This window comes from Taudactylus pleione, unplaced genomic scaffold (genome assembly GCF_031769625.1).
Source record: "Taudactylus pleione unplaced genomic scaffold, aTauple2 ptg000370l, whole genome shotgun sequence".
NCBI classification, from domain to species: Eukaryota; Metazoa; Chordata; class Amphibia; order Anura; family Myobatrachidae; genus Taudactylus; species Taudactylus pleione.
In genome coordinates this window covers 7,504,111-7,520,535 of record NW_028284771.1, presented here as the reverse complement: position 1 = coordinate 7,520,535, position 16,425 = coordinate 7,504,111, and the positions used below count along the sequence as shown (strand labels likewise).

Sequence of the window (16,425 nt, the reverse complement as noted above, 5' to 3'; positions counted from 1 at the left end):
GAGCAGTGATTCCCAACCTCGATCCTCAAGGCACACTAACTGTCCTGGTTTTGGTGATATCCATGATTGTGCACAGATGGTTAAATCAATATAACTGAGGTACTAATTAAGGGGCGTATTCAATTTGTGGCGAAAACTGCAGTTTTTTCGCCACAGGCGAAAACGGACGTTTTTCGACAAAAAAACGGTGATATTTTCGCCAAAATATAGGCGAAAATGCAATTGGAGAAAAAAACTGGAGAAAAGTTTTCTCCATACCAGATCAGGCGAAAAAAAAATGCAAAATCCCTATTTTTGGCTAAAAATGTGGGGATTTCTTTCAGAACCCTTTGGACTGCCCCCCCTAATGATACTTTAGCGGAAAAAAAAATCGTAAGTTGCGCACTTTGGCGAAAAACAACCACTGAAATTTAGGTCAAAATTATTTTTTTTTCGTGATCCGTTTAACGTATTGGGGCTGGTATTTCGGAGTACCGTAGATGTCAAGTATTCTAAACATCGTACGTGGCTGGCGCAGGCATTTTTTTTAGCGATAATAAAAAACTACCTACGCCAGCCACGTGCGATGTTTAAAACAATTGGCGCATCTATATGGCCCTCTGAAATACCAGCCCCAATACGTTAAACGCATTTTTCGTGGAAAAAAAAAAATTAGACCGAAATTTCAGCGGTCGTTTTTCGCCAAAGTGCACAACTTACGATTTTTTTTTCCACTAAAGTATCATTAGGGGGGCTGTCCAAAGTGTTCTGTAAGAAATCCCCACATTTTTACCCAAAAATAGGGATTTTGCTTATTTTTTCGCCTGCCCTAGGCTGGAGAAAAGTTTTCTCCAGTTTTAGGCGAAAAACTGCCGTTTTTCGCCGTCTTTGGCGAAATCGGCAGCTCAGACAGCTGATTTCGCCAACGACGGTGAAAACGGACGATTTCGCCTGTAATTGAATACCCCCATAAGTCACTTGTGCTCAAGTATGGCTATCCCTAAAACCTGGACTGTTAGTGTGCCTTGAAGACCGTGGTTGGGAACCCCTGCTCTAGAGGTTAGAGAGCATCACATTGTTAGCAAGAAGAGCAAATGCAGCTTTAATGCAAAAGATTAAAACAACAAAAAATGGCCTTTAAACAGTCACAGAACTTCTGCTTTAGGACAAGAAACTATTATTTTACAGTCACATTAACAGCTATGATGTAAAATCAGTGACAGTTTGCGTTCATACATATTCTGTTGCAGTTATCATAAATTTAGTCTATCATTTAATAAAAAAATATGCAATGAGGTTTCTTAGCCCCTAAAATAACATATCATGTATTCCAATAGTGTATGAGCATTTCCCCAAACATTACTGCACCTGAGTCACCAGGAAACTGGCACTTCGAGAAGAGCTGTTTGGTGCGACTGACCCAATAGTGTATGAGGACACATTTGCAGCTTTTAAAATAAATAAACAATATAAAGTTTTTAGGGATATCCTCTGTAGAAGTGCATGCATGTGTTCCGCTGGTGGTGCATCCGCCATGTGAGTTGGTAGTATCATTCTGCCTGCCTGTCTGTCTGTTTCAGGCTTAGATGTTTTGTGCACAAAGGCTGTGTCTTGTTAGGTTGCAGAGATTACAGCATATGGACTGTTTTACTCCAGGCAGTGAGCCCAGACTACATCACCCTTGGCTTCATTTAATTCACTATTTAAGCATAAGTATTTTAGAATAAAGTACTGCATTTCCCTCATCTCCCACATACACAAGTTAGTAAAATATGTGCTTTGAGGCACTGTTTTATAGAACTTGTTTTTCGATTTGATAATGAATCAATGCAATTAGACCTAAAACGATCCAATAAATGCAGCTCTATATACTTCAGCCCATAGTTTTCAACATTCACACTGGGATATTTAAGGGAGACTTGCACAGGAAAAAAGATCGTTACCTGTAGAAACCTATCAGCTATTTGTATTTTATTTTTTAACCTATACTAGTGAAATCGGAACTAGAGCCTGTTTGCTATGGGTTACAGAATACCAGTGATGGGCAACCTTCTGCACTTCACAAGTTATATGTATGTGCCCCTTTTATCCTCAAAAGGGCCACAAACGACCCTTAATCTTAGTAATAATTTTATTTATTTATTAACAGTTATTTATATAGTGCACATATATTCTGCAGCGCTTTACAGAGAATAGTTGGCCATTCACATTAGTCCCTGCCCCAGTGGAGCTTACAATCTATATTCCCTACCACATGCGCACACACCTACACACTGGGGTTAATGTTTGTTGGGAGCCAATTAACCTATCAGTATATTTTTGGGGTGTGGGAGGAAACCAGGGTACCCGGAGGAAACCCACGCAAGCACAGGGAGAATATACAAACTCCACACAGGTAGTACCGTGGTTGAATCAAACCCACAACCTCAGTGCTGTGAGGCAGTAATGCTAACCATTACACCATTTGTGTATAAAACTACATTAAATCAACAAAATATACCATATGTAATAACATGTTAGCAGGATTTTTAGTATGAGATAAACAAGTATTACAAATCGGACAAATTCAGCATGACATCTAGGTGACCAGAATTTCTACCGGGCTTTTAAGGGTAAAAGTGGCACAACGTAACCTGCAGAGAGGCTTCCATTCATCAACCTGTTACACTTGTTTAGAACAGGAGTAGCAACCTGTGGCGCTCCAGCTACTGTGGAACTATTTATCCCATCATGCCCCACCACAGTTTTGCTGTTAGGCCATGTAATACGGTGGCAGGATATCCTGGAATGTGTGGTGTCACAGCAGCTGGGGTGCCATGGCGTGCCTAAACCTGGTTTATCATTTCTGGTCACACATGAAAGTGGAACCACAAGTAGCCAACATCTTTGCTGCACACAGTACATAACTGGACCTGCCTAAACATTAATTAACTTGCTGTAATGAAGGAAACTGGAATCGCTCATCTCTTTCCAGTGGAGGAAGATCACCTGGTGCAGACGCACATCCTTCCTCCTGATCTTCACATTGTGCGGAGGAGACCTTGCTATGTGGATACTCTGGTGCTTCCTGCAAAGAATAGGCACATATTCAGTATTTTTCTCTGCTTGGTCCAGCGAAGCCTAGTGTGCTGATAGATAGAAGAAGTATAAAGTAGATGATCCCCTCCCAGTTGACCTTTTGGTTTGACATTGCAGCATTCCAATTGTGCTTTTAGGGGAGGGAAACAAGACGGGGACGGGGGTCAGTGCATCAGAAGTGCTGGACACAAGCCCGGAGACATATATTCTTCTTTCTGCATGATAACTTCTCTTTGCTGATCGTGTTGAAAAAGGATGAAAATGACCATACTAGTAAATCCTATGTGCTTCATCCAATGACATTTCAGCAGGTATATCATATGCACATATATCACACACATTTTTACTTTTTATTAAACAACTCTTCGCTTCGGGGGTTTAGGTAAAGTAGCAAGGGCTGCAATACACAACACAGTGATTTTATTTCTCTGGTGCCAGCTGCTGTGTATACAATGGAAATCATAGATTCAGTTGTGAAATGTGACATTAATTTACCGTTGGGCCTATCACGAATGCAGCTTGGTTTAGTGGATAATAGTGCATCTGTAAGCTAGGCCAGTAACATCTATCCATACATAATGCTCTGGTTATGAGGGTTACAGGCAGAAATTGTGAAGCAGTTGTAAAATCTACTGTTTGTCATTTAGATTTCACTTTAACGTATAGATTTATGTTGTCCCCCTGCACATTATTCTCTGTGCGTCTCTGTAGCCGGGGCAGCTTAGCGAGGAGCAGCAAACCATCTGCTAAAGGATTTGAAATTGTGAATTATCCTTAACTGTGTGGAGGCACTCGTGCTTGGCCAGAAACATTCATTTGAATTAAGCTATAAATGCTGTGTAAAAGGATGACTCGTGTAATGGCGGTTCATGAATAATTTTAAGGGAAGGGCAACTGCACACTCTAAACTTTTATGGTTTCAAAACCGAGTGTTTTCGGAGTTCACTGTCATTTTGAGCTTTTATTGTGTCATAGAAGCTTTCAAAGCGAAAAGAGGAGGTTTAGAGGAGATAATTCGGCGGCGAAGCCCTGGGCAGCACAACCTCGCTGCTCACTTTGCAATACATCACTAGGTTTAGGGTTCTTTCCCACCCACCCCTAATTTAGAACCGGTGTTCCTCTCTGGCGAGCGAGTCTGTGCCATTATAAAGTGCCTTGGCACGCAGCCTGAGATGCCATTGAAGGACTTTATAATGTTTCTAATTTGAAATCTGACATCCTCTATTGTTTTCCTGCATTCTGTCTGGCAGGAGAGTCTGCCCTGCATGCTGCTTGCCGAAATAACAACATGAAGAAACTGAGACTGCACCTTCATGAAACTGACATTAACGTAAAAGGTGACTTTATCTGTCTTATACATTTTATTTTATTTTTTTTCTGTGTAAATCTCTGAAATAACCATCTTGCTGTAGTTTCCCGTCTCAGAACAGAATTCATGCTGGCAGCAGTGATTCTAGTTTTTAAAGCACATACCATGTGTTAAGATGATAATATTGATTTTTTTTTTCCCCCTCTCTCCCTTGATCTCTCTCATGATTGTTTAACACAGACAGTGCACACAGAGCTGTTCTGTGTCTTCTCCTTCCCATAATGTGGGATGTGTACAGTGTTCTAGCTGGATTCTCTTTTAATTGTTGCTGATTTATAACGCAGACAATGCTGGCTGGACGCCTTTGCATGAAGCCTGTAACCATGGCAGCGCAGAATGTGTCCGTGAAATTCTGCAGTGCTGCCCAGAAGTAGACCTGCTCAGTCATGTGGATGGTGTGACTCCCTTACATGATGCTCTACAAAACGGACACATTGAAATTGGCAAAATACTACTTCAACATGGGGGTAAGCAGACCCTTACTAAGTGCTGCTGTTTTCCCTGTACACTTTTTTTATTATTATTTTATTTGTGTTTTGTTTTTGTTTTTTTACAATTCTCAAAAACTTGTTTGTTTGCTAAACTTACTAGTTTTTACTACTATTTAAAACCTGACCCAGTATTACCTATATCTTATATCTAGCTTTGAATAATATACAGGTATTTTAATATATTTATTATGTGCGCTCATTAGAATTTTTTTTCTCCAATGTAAAAAAAATCTTATCACATTGACTATTAAAATGGTACTTTAGTTATGTTTCTTTACTATGCTACTGATTTTAGTTTAAGTAGGAATTATTGGTAAGTGCGCTAACTTCTCATCTTTATGACACATTATAGCCAGAATATAAAGTTACAAAGGGATTGGTCAACAGTGGGAGCGTAGGTAGACAATTGTTGGACTGTTGTTAATTTTTTTTATGTTTCAGCTTATAAACAATACTTTAATTGTGTTTGTTAACCTATTGTATCACTGTATAGTATGGGTCAAAATCACCCATAGGCTACAATTCAACACATTGTAATACATTTAAATCATCAAAGTGGAGCCTAGCCTAGCTTTCTGCAGGCTTATCCTGCCCTCTAAAGGCCACTCTGTGTTTATATAATAGATAAATCAGTGTCTATAACCCTCATGATCGCTCCTCACGCCTGGTATTTATAGAAGTGTGTTTGTCTGTCTCCTAGGTGTTTTATATATCAACAGAGGCATACGAAGCCAATACCTGGCTGCACTTCAATCAGTCTCAGTGATGCAGCCGCCAATACTAAATTAGACTTCACTCCTCTGCAGGAAATGGCTCTGCAGAAGTGTTGCTGTGTTTTTTTTACAGTGTTTATGTGAAGAATTAATAGTGGATAGTTTTCTTGTCTAATGGGAGGAGGGCTAGACGAGCTGGTTATTCATCAGGTTCACACACCAGTGCTGGCATTATCCAGACCAATTGCTGGCTGTGTCACAAGTCCAGTCATCTGCTGGTTGATAAACCATTGTGGATATGTGAAGTTCTTATCAAATAAATGTGGTGCTATATTTTGTATGTGCAGTGATGAGAACAAGTTTGGACAGAGCATGTAACCTTTGCAGAAGAATGCATAATGTAGAATGCTTTAGCACTTGGTATGCTGGACCAGTATTAATAAGCGACTTGCAAATTATAATACACTATTCTATTCTAATAATTAGGTGATTAGACAGGTTTGCAAAATGAATAATATAACATGTTTGCCGCCTTATAAATATGAAGAAATATTAATGGCTGGATTAAAGTATATTGTAAGTCAGTGGGGTTTTTGTAGGAATTCAGAAAAGTTTCCTGTGACACAGGAGAGAGGGATGTAGTCAGCATGCCGGCTGACGGGATCCCGGCTCCAGAATGCCGACCGTCGGCATCCCGAAGGTAAGTATCGGGGGTTAGAGGGTGGGGGAGGGTTAGGCACTAAGGGGGGAGGGTTAAGTTTAGGGGGAGGGGTGGGTTAGGTTCAGGCACTAGGGGGGGAGGGTTAGGGTAGGGAGAGAGGGAGGGTTAGCATACCGACCAACAAGTGTCGGTATGTTAACCCTGCGTCGGGATTCTGACCGCCGGGATCCCGACTGCCTGCAAATCATACCCAACCCCAGGAGAGATAGTAGTACAATAGTACAATAGGAATGTAGGTGTTTTTGTTTCTCCAGAGTTGTACTAAACTATAAATGAAGAAGAGTATACTATGAACTGCACAATATGTAGGGTCAGTTATCACAAATATAAATAACATGAAAGCTGAAAAGCACTTTCACAAATCCAGTGATTCATAATTCTCTGTGAATACATTGATACTTAGAATTTATGACGGTTCACTCCCACCACTGACTCTGAGGCGTATATTTACTAATGTACGGGTTTTTAGAAGTGTAGATGTTGCCCATAGCAACCGATCAGATTCTACTTATCATTTATCTAGCACCTTCTAGAAGATTTTAGCTAGAATCTGATTGGTTGCTATGGGCAACATCTCCACTTCTAAAAACCGGCACATTAATATACCCCTCCATCTCCTTTTTCTGTCAGGCTCTGTCTGCACTCATGATAGGTGTTTTCGGAGCTCTGCAACTAGTAGTAATGTTGTGTATGGTAGTGATAGGCTTATGTTTTTTTAGGTGAGGAATACAGATGTTTGCAATTCTACCTAGGTAAAATTAGAGAAACAAACAGCCTACAGTATATTCAGCTGATGCTGTACACTTGAGTTGCATATATGTAATGAGGTGCACCAGGCCCCCCTGAGTCATGGAAGCCTTTGCCATTTTCCCTACCCCCCTTCCATTACAATATTCTGCCCATGCCATACAACAGATGTGCCCACATACATCTATCCTCCGTGCGCTACAAGTCACACCACACATAACGCGGGAGCTGAATGTGACTTGGTTGAGCTGAGCATCTTTTCATGCATCTTTTTGCCTTCAAATGCGTCTTGTTCGCATAACGATGCTTCCGCTGATTAAAATGATATGCAGCATGCCTGTGTTCTCTGAGTGACTGCCGGTGTATCTGAATGTGATATGCTATGTTACAGTGTCAGCGGCTGTAACACTGTAACATAGCGTTTAGCATGCAGATACACCGGCAGTCACACACAGAGAACACAGGCATGCTCCATATCATTTTAATCAACGGAAGCTGCCTGTGCTATCTATTCGCACCCATTAGCCGTGATCGCCGTTTAGCTGCTGATCCGACATTTGTATTAATGTAATTAACGGCGGCCCATTCAGGAGCGGGCAATGCAGTCCGGTTAACGCGTTCCTGACCGGGCAGCTGTTGATTACATTAATAGAAAATGTAGAATCGGACCATTTGTTTCCTAGCGCCGCCTCCCATGCATACACCAATGGGATCCAGCAGATGTAGGAGTGGGCACCATGTGACGTCACTTGCTCTTCTCATGCATTGCTGTGAAGAGGAGCTGTGCAATGCAGCAACACCTGGGGCAGGAGTTGAGGATTGGATGCCTCACCCAGCCACCCACCACACCACCGATGCAGACTGTATGTCAGTGACAGTCTGACAGCAGAAGAGGAGAGGGGGGCAGATGTCAGAGAGCTTGATTAAAGCAATTTATAGTGCTTTGCTTTCCCCAGGTAAGGCAATTTTTTGGCTGCAGCTTGCTGGAGAAGGGATGCTTTGCAATTAGCCTGTAATGGCAGGAACCTCTATTTTTGATAATTTTTTAATTTCTATTTTTTTTCACTATCGTAAAAGGGTCAAATTGAGTTTATTTTTTTTATAACCAATCCAAATATTTTTGTCTACTCCTTAAAGGCTGCTGGAGGGACAGGAGGGGGATGGCATAATGTGTAATGGGCATTACTGTGTGTGGCATATTGTGTAAGGGGCATTACTGTGTGTGGCATAATGCAGGGCTTGACAACTTTTTCTAAAACCTAGGAGCCAGGAAAATGTAGGAGCCAGACCCCCACTTTCCCCGGGGCAACATTATTGTGCACCTATGCCCCGGGCAACCAACCCCCATGGCCACACCACTAATGGGGTACCCCAGGTAAACCACCCTCCTTCAGCCACATTACTTATCAGCTAACCCCCCACTCCAGGCAACCAACCCCCAGAAAGACCACCCCTCCGCTGCTAAAAAACCCTGGGCAAGCAAAGCCATCGCCGACAGTGGCCACACTAGAGAGTGGTGGGCCCAGGTGCAAGAATATGCTTTGGGCACCCCTATACAGTGCCCCAGTAGTGGTCTGCCTGCGCAGTGCCCACAGTAGTGTCCCATATACAGTGCCCCCAGTAGTGCGCCATTAACAGTGCTCCTTATACAGTGCCCCAGAAGTGATTCCCTATGCATTGCCTCCCAGTAGTAGTCCCCCCTATGCATTACTCCCAATAGTAGTGCCCCCCGTAGTAGCCCCCCTATGCAGTGCCCCCAGTAGTGGTCCCCCTATGTAGTGCCCCTTTAATCAGTGCTCCTCCCCCTATGTAGTGCCCATTTTAGTCAGTGCCCCCAGTAGTTGTCCCCCCAGTAGTAGTCCCCCCTATACAGTGCCCTCAGTAGTAGTCCCCCTATGCAGTGCCCCCAGTAGGTGTCCCCACATATAGTGCCCCAGTAGTGGTCCCCCTATGTAGAGCCCCTTTAATCAGTGCCCCCATAAGTGGTCCCTCCAGTAGTAGTCCCCCCTATGCAGTGACCCCAGTAGTAGTCCCCACTATGCATTGCCCCAAATAGCGGCACCACCATGTACAGTGCCCCAGTAGTAGCCCCCCCATACAGTGTCCCCAGTAGCTGCCACCCCCACCTATGCAGTGACCCCAGTAGCGGCCACCACCCTCCCATGCAGTGCCCCTTACACACACAAAAAAAACCCACAACTTACCTGATTCCCACTCCTGCCGACGACCGCCGCTGTCCGCTCCTCCAGGCCCGCTCTGCACTATGGGAGTGACGTCATGACATCTCTCCCATCACTTGCTGCGGGGTGGGCCGGAAGGCAGAGCTCATGAGTGAGCTCCAGCTCACTCACTCCGTGGAAGTCGAACCAGCCAATGAGAGTCTGTCTGACTCTCATCGGCTGCTATAACAAACATACAGCTGCCGCCGGCTGTGTGTTTGTTACTGTGTAATATGGACCGTGCTTGTGGTCTACAATAGCGGCGGCCCAAGGGTTGCTGATAATCTGGTTGCCAGGCAGCCAAATCTGGTCGCCATGACGACCTGGCCCCCGGATTTTGTCGAGCCCCGGCATAATGTGTAAGGGGCATTACTGCATGGCATAAATTCATTAGAAGCATTACTACATGGCATAATGTGATGAGGGGATTTACTCCGTGGCATAATGTGTAAAGGGCATAATTGCATGGCATAATGTGTAAAGGGCATTAATGTGTAAAGAGCTTTATTGCGTGGCATAATGTGTAATGGGTATTACTGCATGGCATAATGTGTAAATGGCATAATTGCATGGCATAATTTATAAAGGGCATTATTGCGTGGCATGTGTAAAGGGCATTACTGCGTGGCATGTGTAAAGGGCATTAATGTGTGGCATAATGTGTAAAGAGCTTTGCGTGGCATAATGTGTAAAGGGCATTACTGCTTGGCATAATTTGTAAAGGGCATAATTGCGTAGCATAATGTATAAAGGGCATTATTGCATGGCATAATGTGTAAAGGGCATTACTGTGTGGCATACTGTGTAAAGGGCATTACTGTGTGGCATAGTGTGTAAAGGGCATTATTGCATGGCATAATGTATAAAGGGAATTATTGCGTGGCATAATGTGTAAAGGGCATTATTGCGTGGCATAATGTGTAAAGGGCATTACTGCGTGGCATAATGTGTAAAGGGCATTACTGTGTGGCATAATGTGTAAAGGGCATTACTGCGTGGCATAATGTGTAAAGGGCATTACTACATGGCATAGTGTGTAAAAGGCATTACTGCGTGGCATAATATGTAAAAGGCCTTACTGTGTGGAGTAATGTATAAGGGATATTACTACTGCATGGCCTGATGTGTTATAAGGGAAACTACTACTGTGTAGCATGTGAATAAGGAGTAACGTATAAGTGTGAAAGGTCGTAACATGAATAAGAAACATTACTGTGTGACGTAATTTGAATTGGGGGTACTGTCGTGTAGTCATATTCTTTCCCAGTGAGACCACACCTGTTTTTATCGACACACACTCTCCCTGCTTCAATTGTGGATGGGGGCATCAATGCTCTTTATGTACTTATATCATATATAGGATTCCCCTCAGTGACCCTGCTCTCAACCACCTTGTAACTCCTCCTCAGTGTCTCTGCCCTCACCCTCCCTATAACTCTCCCTCAGTGTCCCTGCCCTCGCCCTCTCTGTAACTCTCTCTCAGTGTCCCTACCTTCACCCTCCCTGTAACTTCACCTTAGTGTCCCTGCTTCACCCTCCCTGTAACTACCCCACAATGTCCCTACCTTCAACCTCCCTGTAACTACCCCAAAATGTCCCTACCTTCAACCTCCCTGTAACTACCCCACAATGTCCCTACCTTCACCCTCCCTGTAAGTACACCTCACCCTCCCTGTAACTCCCCTACAGTTTCCCTGTCCTCAACCACCCTGTAACTCTCCCTCAGTGTTCCTGCTCTCACTGTCCCTGAAACTTCGCCTCAGTGTCTTCACCCTTCTTGTAACTCTTCCTCAGTTACCCTACCTTCCTCCCCGGTTGACTACGCCCTTCTTTCAGAAACGCGCGCGCCAAGGACGCGCGCATGAAATCCCTTTCTGCACCTCAGTGACCTGCCCTGCCCCTGGTGTGGCGTGAACATTAATAGGGATAAGGTTATACATCTTTGCTGCCTAAATAATTATCACAAAATACAGTGGCAAACATAAGTTCTGCCAAAGAGTTGGAACTGGGACCACCCATTACCAAATGTCTAGTTTCGCCTACGTGTACCAGTGATTTCTTTGGAAATATGGCATCAGTGCCCCCTCATGTCTTGAAGCGCCCTTGCAGGTGGTGATACTGACCTTGATCATTCTTTTAGTGGTTCTATATTATACACTAGCAGTGCCATATAAACTATTTTACTGGGTTACTGGGGTCTATAATAGCCACTTCTCTCCACTTACTTCATGGGGCACTCCAGCAGTAGTACAAATAAATATTTCATGGCTGTTGCTACAACAACGTTACTATTTATTCAGATGAAAATATCCAACAGTAAGTGCACACGCCTAGAATAGTAGCCAGTTAGGCCCCAGCAAGAATGTCCACCCCGATTTCATCAACCTATTCAACCCTATTCAATACATGCATTACAATAAAGCCAGTCACCACAGATATTGCATTTATGAATTGTGGATATAAGTATAGACTGAATAGTTGGATCATGCGGGTCTAGTCAGCCACTATTATAAGCTTCTGCACCTATTGTAGTAACTCTGATGTTGAAATTTGGCATACAAAAAAATTACACTTACATTTTGCTTTATTTTGAATATTCCTTATTTGTCAGTACCTTTTGATTGTCCTGGACTCCCACGCCTACTCCCCTAATTTTCTTGAGTACTTTAATTGTAAAGATGTTCAATTATCACAGAGACTGGTATACCCACCTCAATATGCAGGTTTAGTAATTAACACAACACCAAGGGTTTCAGGAATTTGATCAAACTGTCGATATTCATGATGTCAACATTGAACATAACATTGTGAGAATGGGTATGAAGTCACGGCGCCGGCAGCCCAAAGGGAGAAGATCCTCGACAGGGCAGGTAAGTACCCTATACCTACCCCTCACCCCCCTCTAACCCTAACTCTCCCTTAGTGGTGCCTAACCCAAACCTCCCCCCAAGTGCCAAAACCCCCCTCGGGGCTGCCTAAACCTAACCCACCCTTATCACACCCTAAACCTAACCCTCCTGGTGGGGGGTGTCTAACCATAACCTCCCCCCAGGGGTGCCTAACCCTAACAATCCCCCTAGAGGTGTTTAACTCTAAACTCTGGCCCCCTCCCCCCCTGCGCAGCTAACGCTAAGGGTGCCCTGGACTTACCTCGTTCGGGCTGGCGTCCTTCAGCGTTCCAGCGTTGGGATTAAGATAGGTGTTGAAATACAGGACGCCTATCTTAAGTCCCTTGCGGCTCCAGTTTCATAACTCCATCCTGTCATTGTGTGCACAATGTCAGCTAGTTCACTATGTCAACATGTGAAATGCCGACATTCTGCACAGACTGGCAGCAGAAGGTTATGGGTAGGTTGCAGGGAAGGGTTAGGGTTAGGCTGTGGGAGGGGAGTGTTATGGATAGGCTGCAGGGGAGGGTTAGGCTGTGGGAGTGGAGAGTTGGGTTAGCCACAAGGGCTAATCACAGCTGGGTCCGCAGGAAGTCGTCATCAGCTGACTGCTGGACCAGCTATACCAGGTATTGAGGACATCGCTCGGGTCGCCGAGCCTACTATACCAGGGAAGTCACCGCTAGACTATCAGATGTTTTGTCGACATGATAAGAATGATGAATGTCAACCCGGTCAGTGTTGACATTGCAAGCATGTTGACATTTTCATGACAACATTATGAATGTCGACAAAATATATCACCCCTGGGTTTCAAGGAGGCGTATTGTCATATTGGGCTAGCACAGAGGGATTGTTTGCAGCAGTAATATTGTCAGACATTTATATTATGGCTTTATATGTTATGGATACTTTGTAGTGTTATTTAAGTATCTATCATACTGTGGTTGGCCTTCAAATCTCTTTAAGATCAGTGGAAAGCAGGATCATACGGTATGAGTGACTGATCCTTCATATTAGTTGTTTTCATATCAAAACTGTTTTCTGATTTTTTTTATTTATTTATTTTTTTTTATTTTCATTTTCTCTTGACATTGCGTGCAGGTGTTTTAATATAAAGTACAGTATTGTTTCCATCAAATAGATGTCGCTTTACCTAAAATCTTTCTTTGTTTTTAGGACCAGTCCTTTTACAGCAAAAAGATTCTGCAGGGAAATTTCCGCTGGATCATATATCTTCTCCACAGTTGAAAAATGAACTATTTCAGATCGTCCATGTGAAAGAAACCATTGAGGAGTTTCACAAACGTACTGTTCAAGTGTCCGACGGCCATAAACTAGAATTTGGTGCATTTCTTCTCTCCAGAATGCTGATAAATCTAATTTCTCTATATGGTTTGCCTTCAGATACGCGTACTGCCAAAACACTTTGCCCAAATGCTGCTTTTTTAGTTAATCATGCTAAAAAGACACAAACTTCCTTCAGGAATTCAATAGTGGAATCGTACATAGACGCCGTAGCTGTAATGCATGAGCTCAGTGACTTTTTGCAAACGATTCCAAAGTCAGTTGTCCACAGCCCTGGATTTAATATGCAGGTTCTACTCTCAGTCCTTCATACCATGGCCTCTTCCTCACTAGTTCCTGAACACAAGGAATAGGACCATTTATTAAGTACAGGTCAATCATCAGTGAGTTACACAATCCGCATTTAAGGATTTTAGTTTTTTGTTTTTTTTTATTGTTATTTGGACACGACCGATGTCCCACTTGCAATCAGTCACTTTTGTTAGGCTTTTTTTTTTGGTGGTTTGTTTTTGTGATTTGTTAAACTAAAGATTCATTATACAACACTATTCTGCTATCATGGAACATTTTATGATGTACATGGCATGTGGTTACAGAACAAATGCATGTGCGCTAATCCCAATGTAATTTCAAGTCTGAAGCCAGGTAAACAACATTCCAGTCTGGTTTGTAAACCATTACCGAAGTTACGCAGACCTGAAGACTACAGTAAGATCAGATACAGTATTCCGTTGCTAAGAGAGAGGACGGCGCGTAAATGTGCCAAAGAAAAACAAAAGCAAGCTCCTGGAGTGGGATTACGCCGAAACACCGGTGGTCCCTGCCAAAGTCGCAGGAATATACTAAATCTCACACATTTACAATAACATCTCAAAATGTATTATAGTACAACTCCTGCTTACGGAGTCTGTAATCAGAACGTTTTCCTATGTTTTGGGATTATTAGTTATGTTATTTAGTGAAATGAATAAGCATAACAGTGCATACACATCAGTGTTCCTTTTAGTATGTTGTTTACTTCCTTTGTTTGTAGTGTTTGGAAGTACAGTGTACTGTAGGAATGTCTAAAGTCCTGGATAGCAGGAAGCTCAAAATAAATAGGGGTGTTTACATGGCGCATTATAATATTCTTCATAAGTCTTGTAACCTTAAATATTGTGTAACTTTATGCCCTAATGATTAATCTGCTTTTCGTTTTTCCAGATTGCCACGACACCCAATTAATGCCAGTAAAACACATTTGGGTTTTATATCTTGAAAGCCTTAGAGTGTGTTCTGTAATACTGCACCAAATATTCTTCCACAACAGAAGCCCACTCGAGCATCTGTGCAGCAGAATGTCTGAGAGGGTGGCTGGATTGTTCTTGATGAGCAGGATGTCTGACACAGATTCTTCTGAGAAAAGAGTTTCCTGTGAACGACTGACAGTGGAGTCATCTGAATGTCATAATACTCTGCAACAGCTTACATGTGCTAACTCATCTAGGTTTTCCTTTAAATCTCATGCTGGACCAACAGATGATGTAAATCTGTGGTTCCACAGTGCAATATATACAAAACATAATGGGTCATGATTTAAGGCAGTTCTCCACCTGACTACTAAAGTAACCTTATGCTGGCTATGAGCATATGGAATTAATGGTGCTTTTACAATGCATAAAAAAACAGCCCAGGTTCCTGTTGGCTCTATGATAGCACATGCCTGCCATTTTTTTTCATTTGCTCCCAGCTCAGGTTAACTTTGATTTGCCATTTTGCCCGCTGTGGCTAAGACTGTATTACCTAGGCCACATTGAAACATTGAAGGGAGGTAACATAGCAATAGCCTGCAATGAGCTTTCGGGAACCTGAACAGGCACCAAGTATTTATTTTTACCAGATTGTGGCGGGGACAGCAGGCTTTGAGTACCACTACTTCCATAGGCTGTGAGTACCACTTCTATTGGCATCATTCAGTACATCATTACTTTATATATTTAGGTGCAGAACTCCTCAAATTACAACTTTGCCTTTCTTTTTTAAGGGACATTCACCCACAATATTGTTTGAAAGTCATATACTGCATACATTGCTCCTATTTAGTGGCAATAAGTAATTGAATAAAGATGCTTTTAGTGCATCGATTTGTTTGTTGGAAAATTTATTAAAGTGGCGGTTTACCAAAGTTGAGATGTTGCCCACAGCAATCAGATTGTGGCTCTCATTTATTTACTTCTATAAAATGAAAGCTAGAATTCTTATTGGTTGCTATGGACAACACTTTCACTTCTGTTAAACCGAGTAATAATAAATTCCCCCCTTTGATATGTAAAACAAACACACTTTATTAGTAACCTGGGTGTCCAATGTTTGTTTATTGTATTGCCATTTGTTTTAAATGTTTTTGAATGTTTATTAAACAATAGGTTAATAACTTTATTCATAGATCTGGACTTTCCAATTATTGCGTTTAAGGGACAATATTATAGTAGCCAGCTTCCGCAAGAACCATTTCTGTACTGATCACTACATCTTGTAGTCAAACTGATTTACAACCACACTTAATGTAGCAAGGTCATGTGTGATCTCTGAGTCGAGAGAATGTAGGACACTGTGCCCATTGTCCAATAAGATTTATTTATATTTTTAACCATGAGAAATGTTTTTACCTGGATTACAATTTCATTTATAATATAATTTAGTAAATGTTTTCAGGCTGGTATCCTTTATTTTGCCTCGAACAATCAGAACAAAATATTTAACTGCAGTGCAAAATATATCAAGATATGACAGAAGTATGCACAACCATTATTTAATGACATTACTGTATTTACAACAGATAAGTGTTATATTAAATACAATTCTTAATTTAAGAACCCCAATAACATGATTTAAAGTCTAGCCAAGGGACTGTCAAAAAAGCAGACTCTTAT

General features: G+C 42.3%; 1 protein-coding gene across 2 annotated transcripts in view; it reads left to right on the top strand.

Annotated features, from left to right (window-relative positions):
- The window catches only part of SLF1 (SMC5/6 complex localization factor 1), a 168,460-nt gene extending 152,523 nt beyond the window's left edge, over positions 1-15,937 (top strand). For both annotated transcript variants that reach the window (XM_088444687.1, XM_088444686.1), the window contains exons 16-18: positions 4,308-4,394; positions 4,711-4,893; positions 13,385-15,937. In XM_088444687.1, the coding sequence (XP_088300813.1) occupies positions 4,308-4,394; positions 4,711-4,893; positions 13,385-13,866 (752 nt within the window). In that variant the 3' untranslated portion in view covers positions 13,867-15,937. The remainder of the gene's footprint in view (positions 1-4,307; positions 4,395-4,710; positions 4,894-13,384) is intronic.
- Positions 15,938-16,425: the final 488 nt, after the last annotated feature.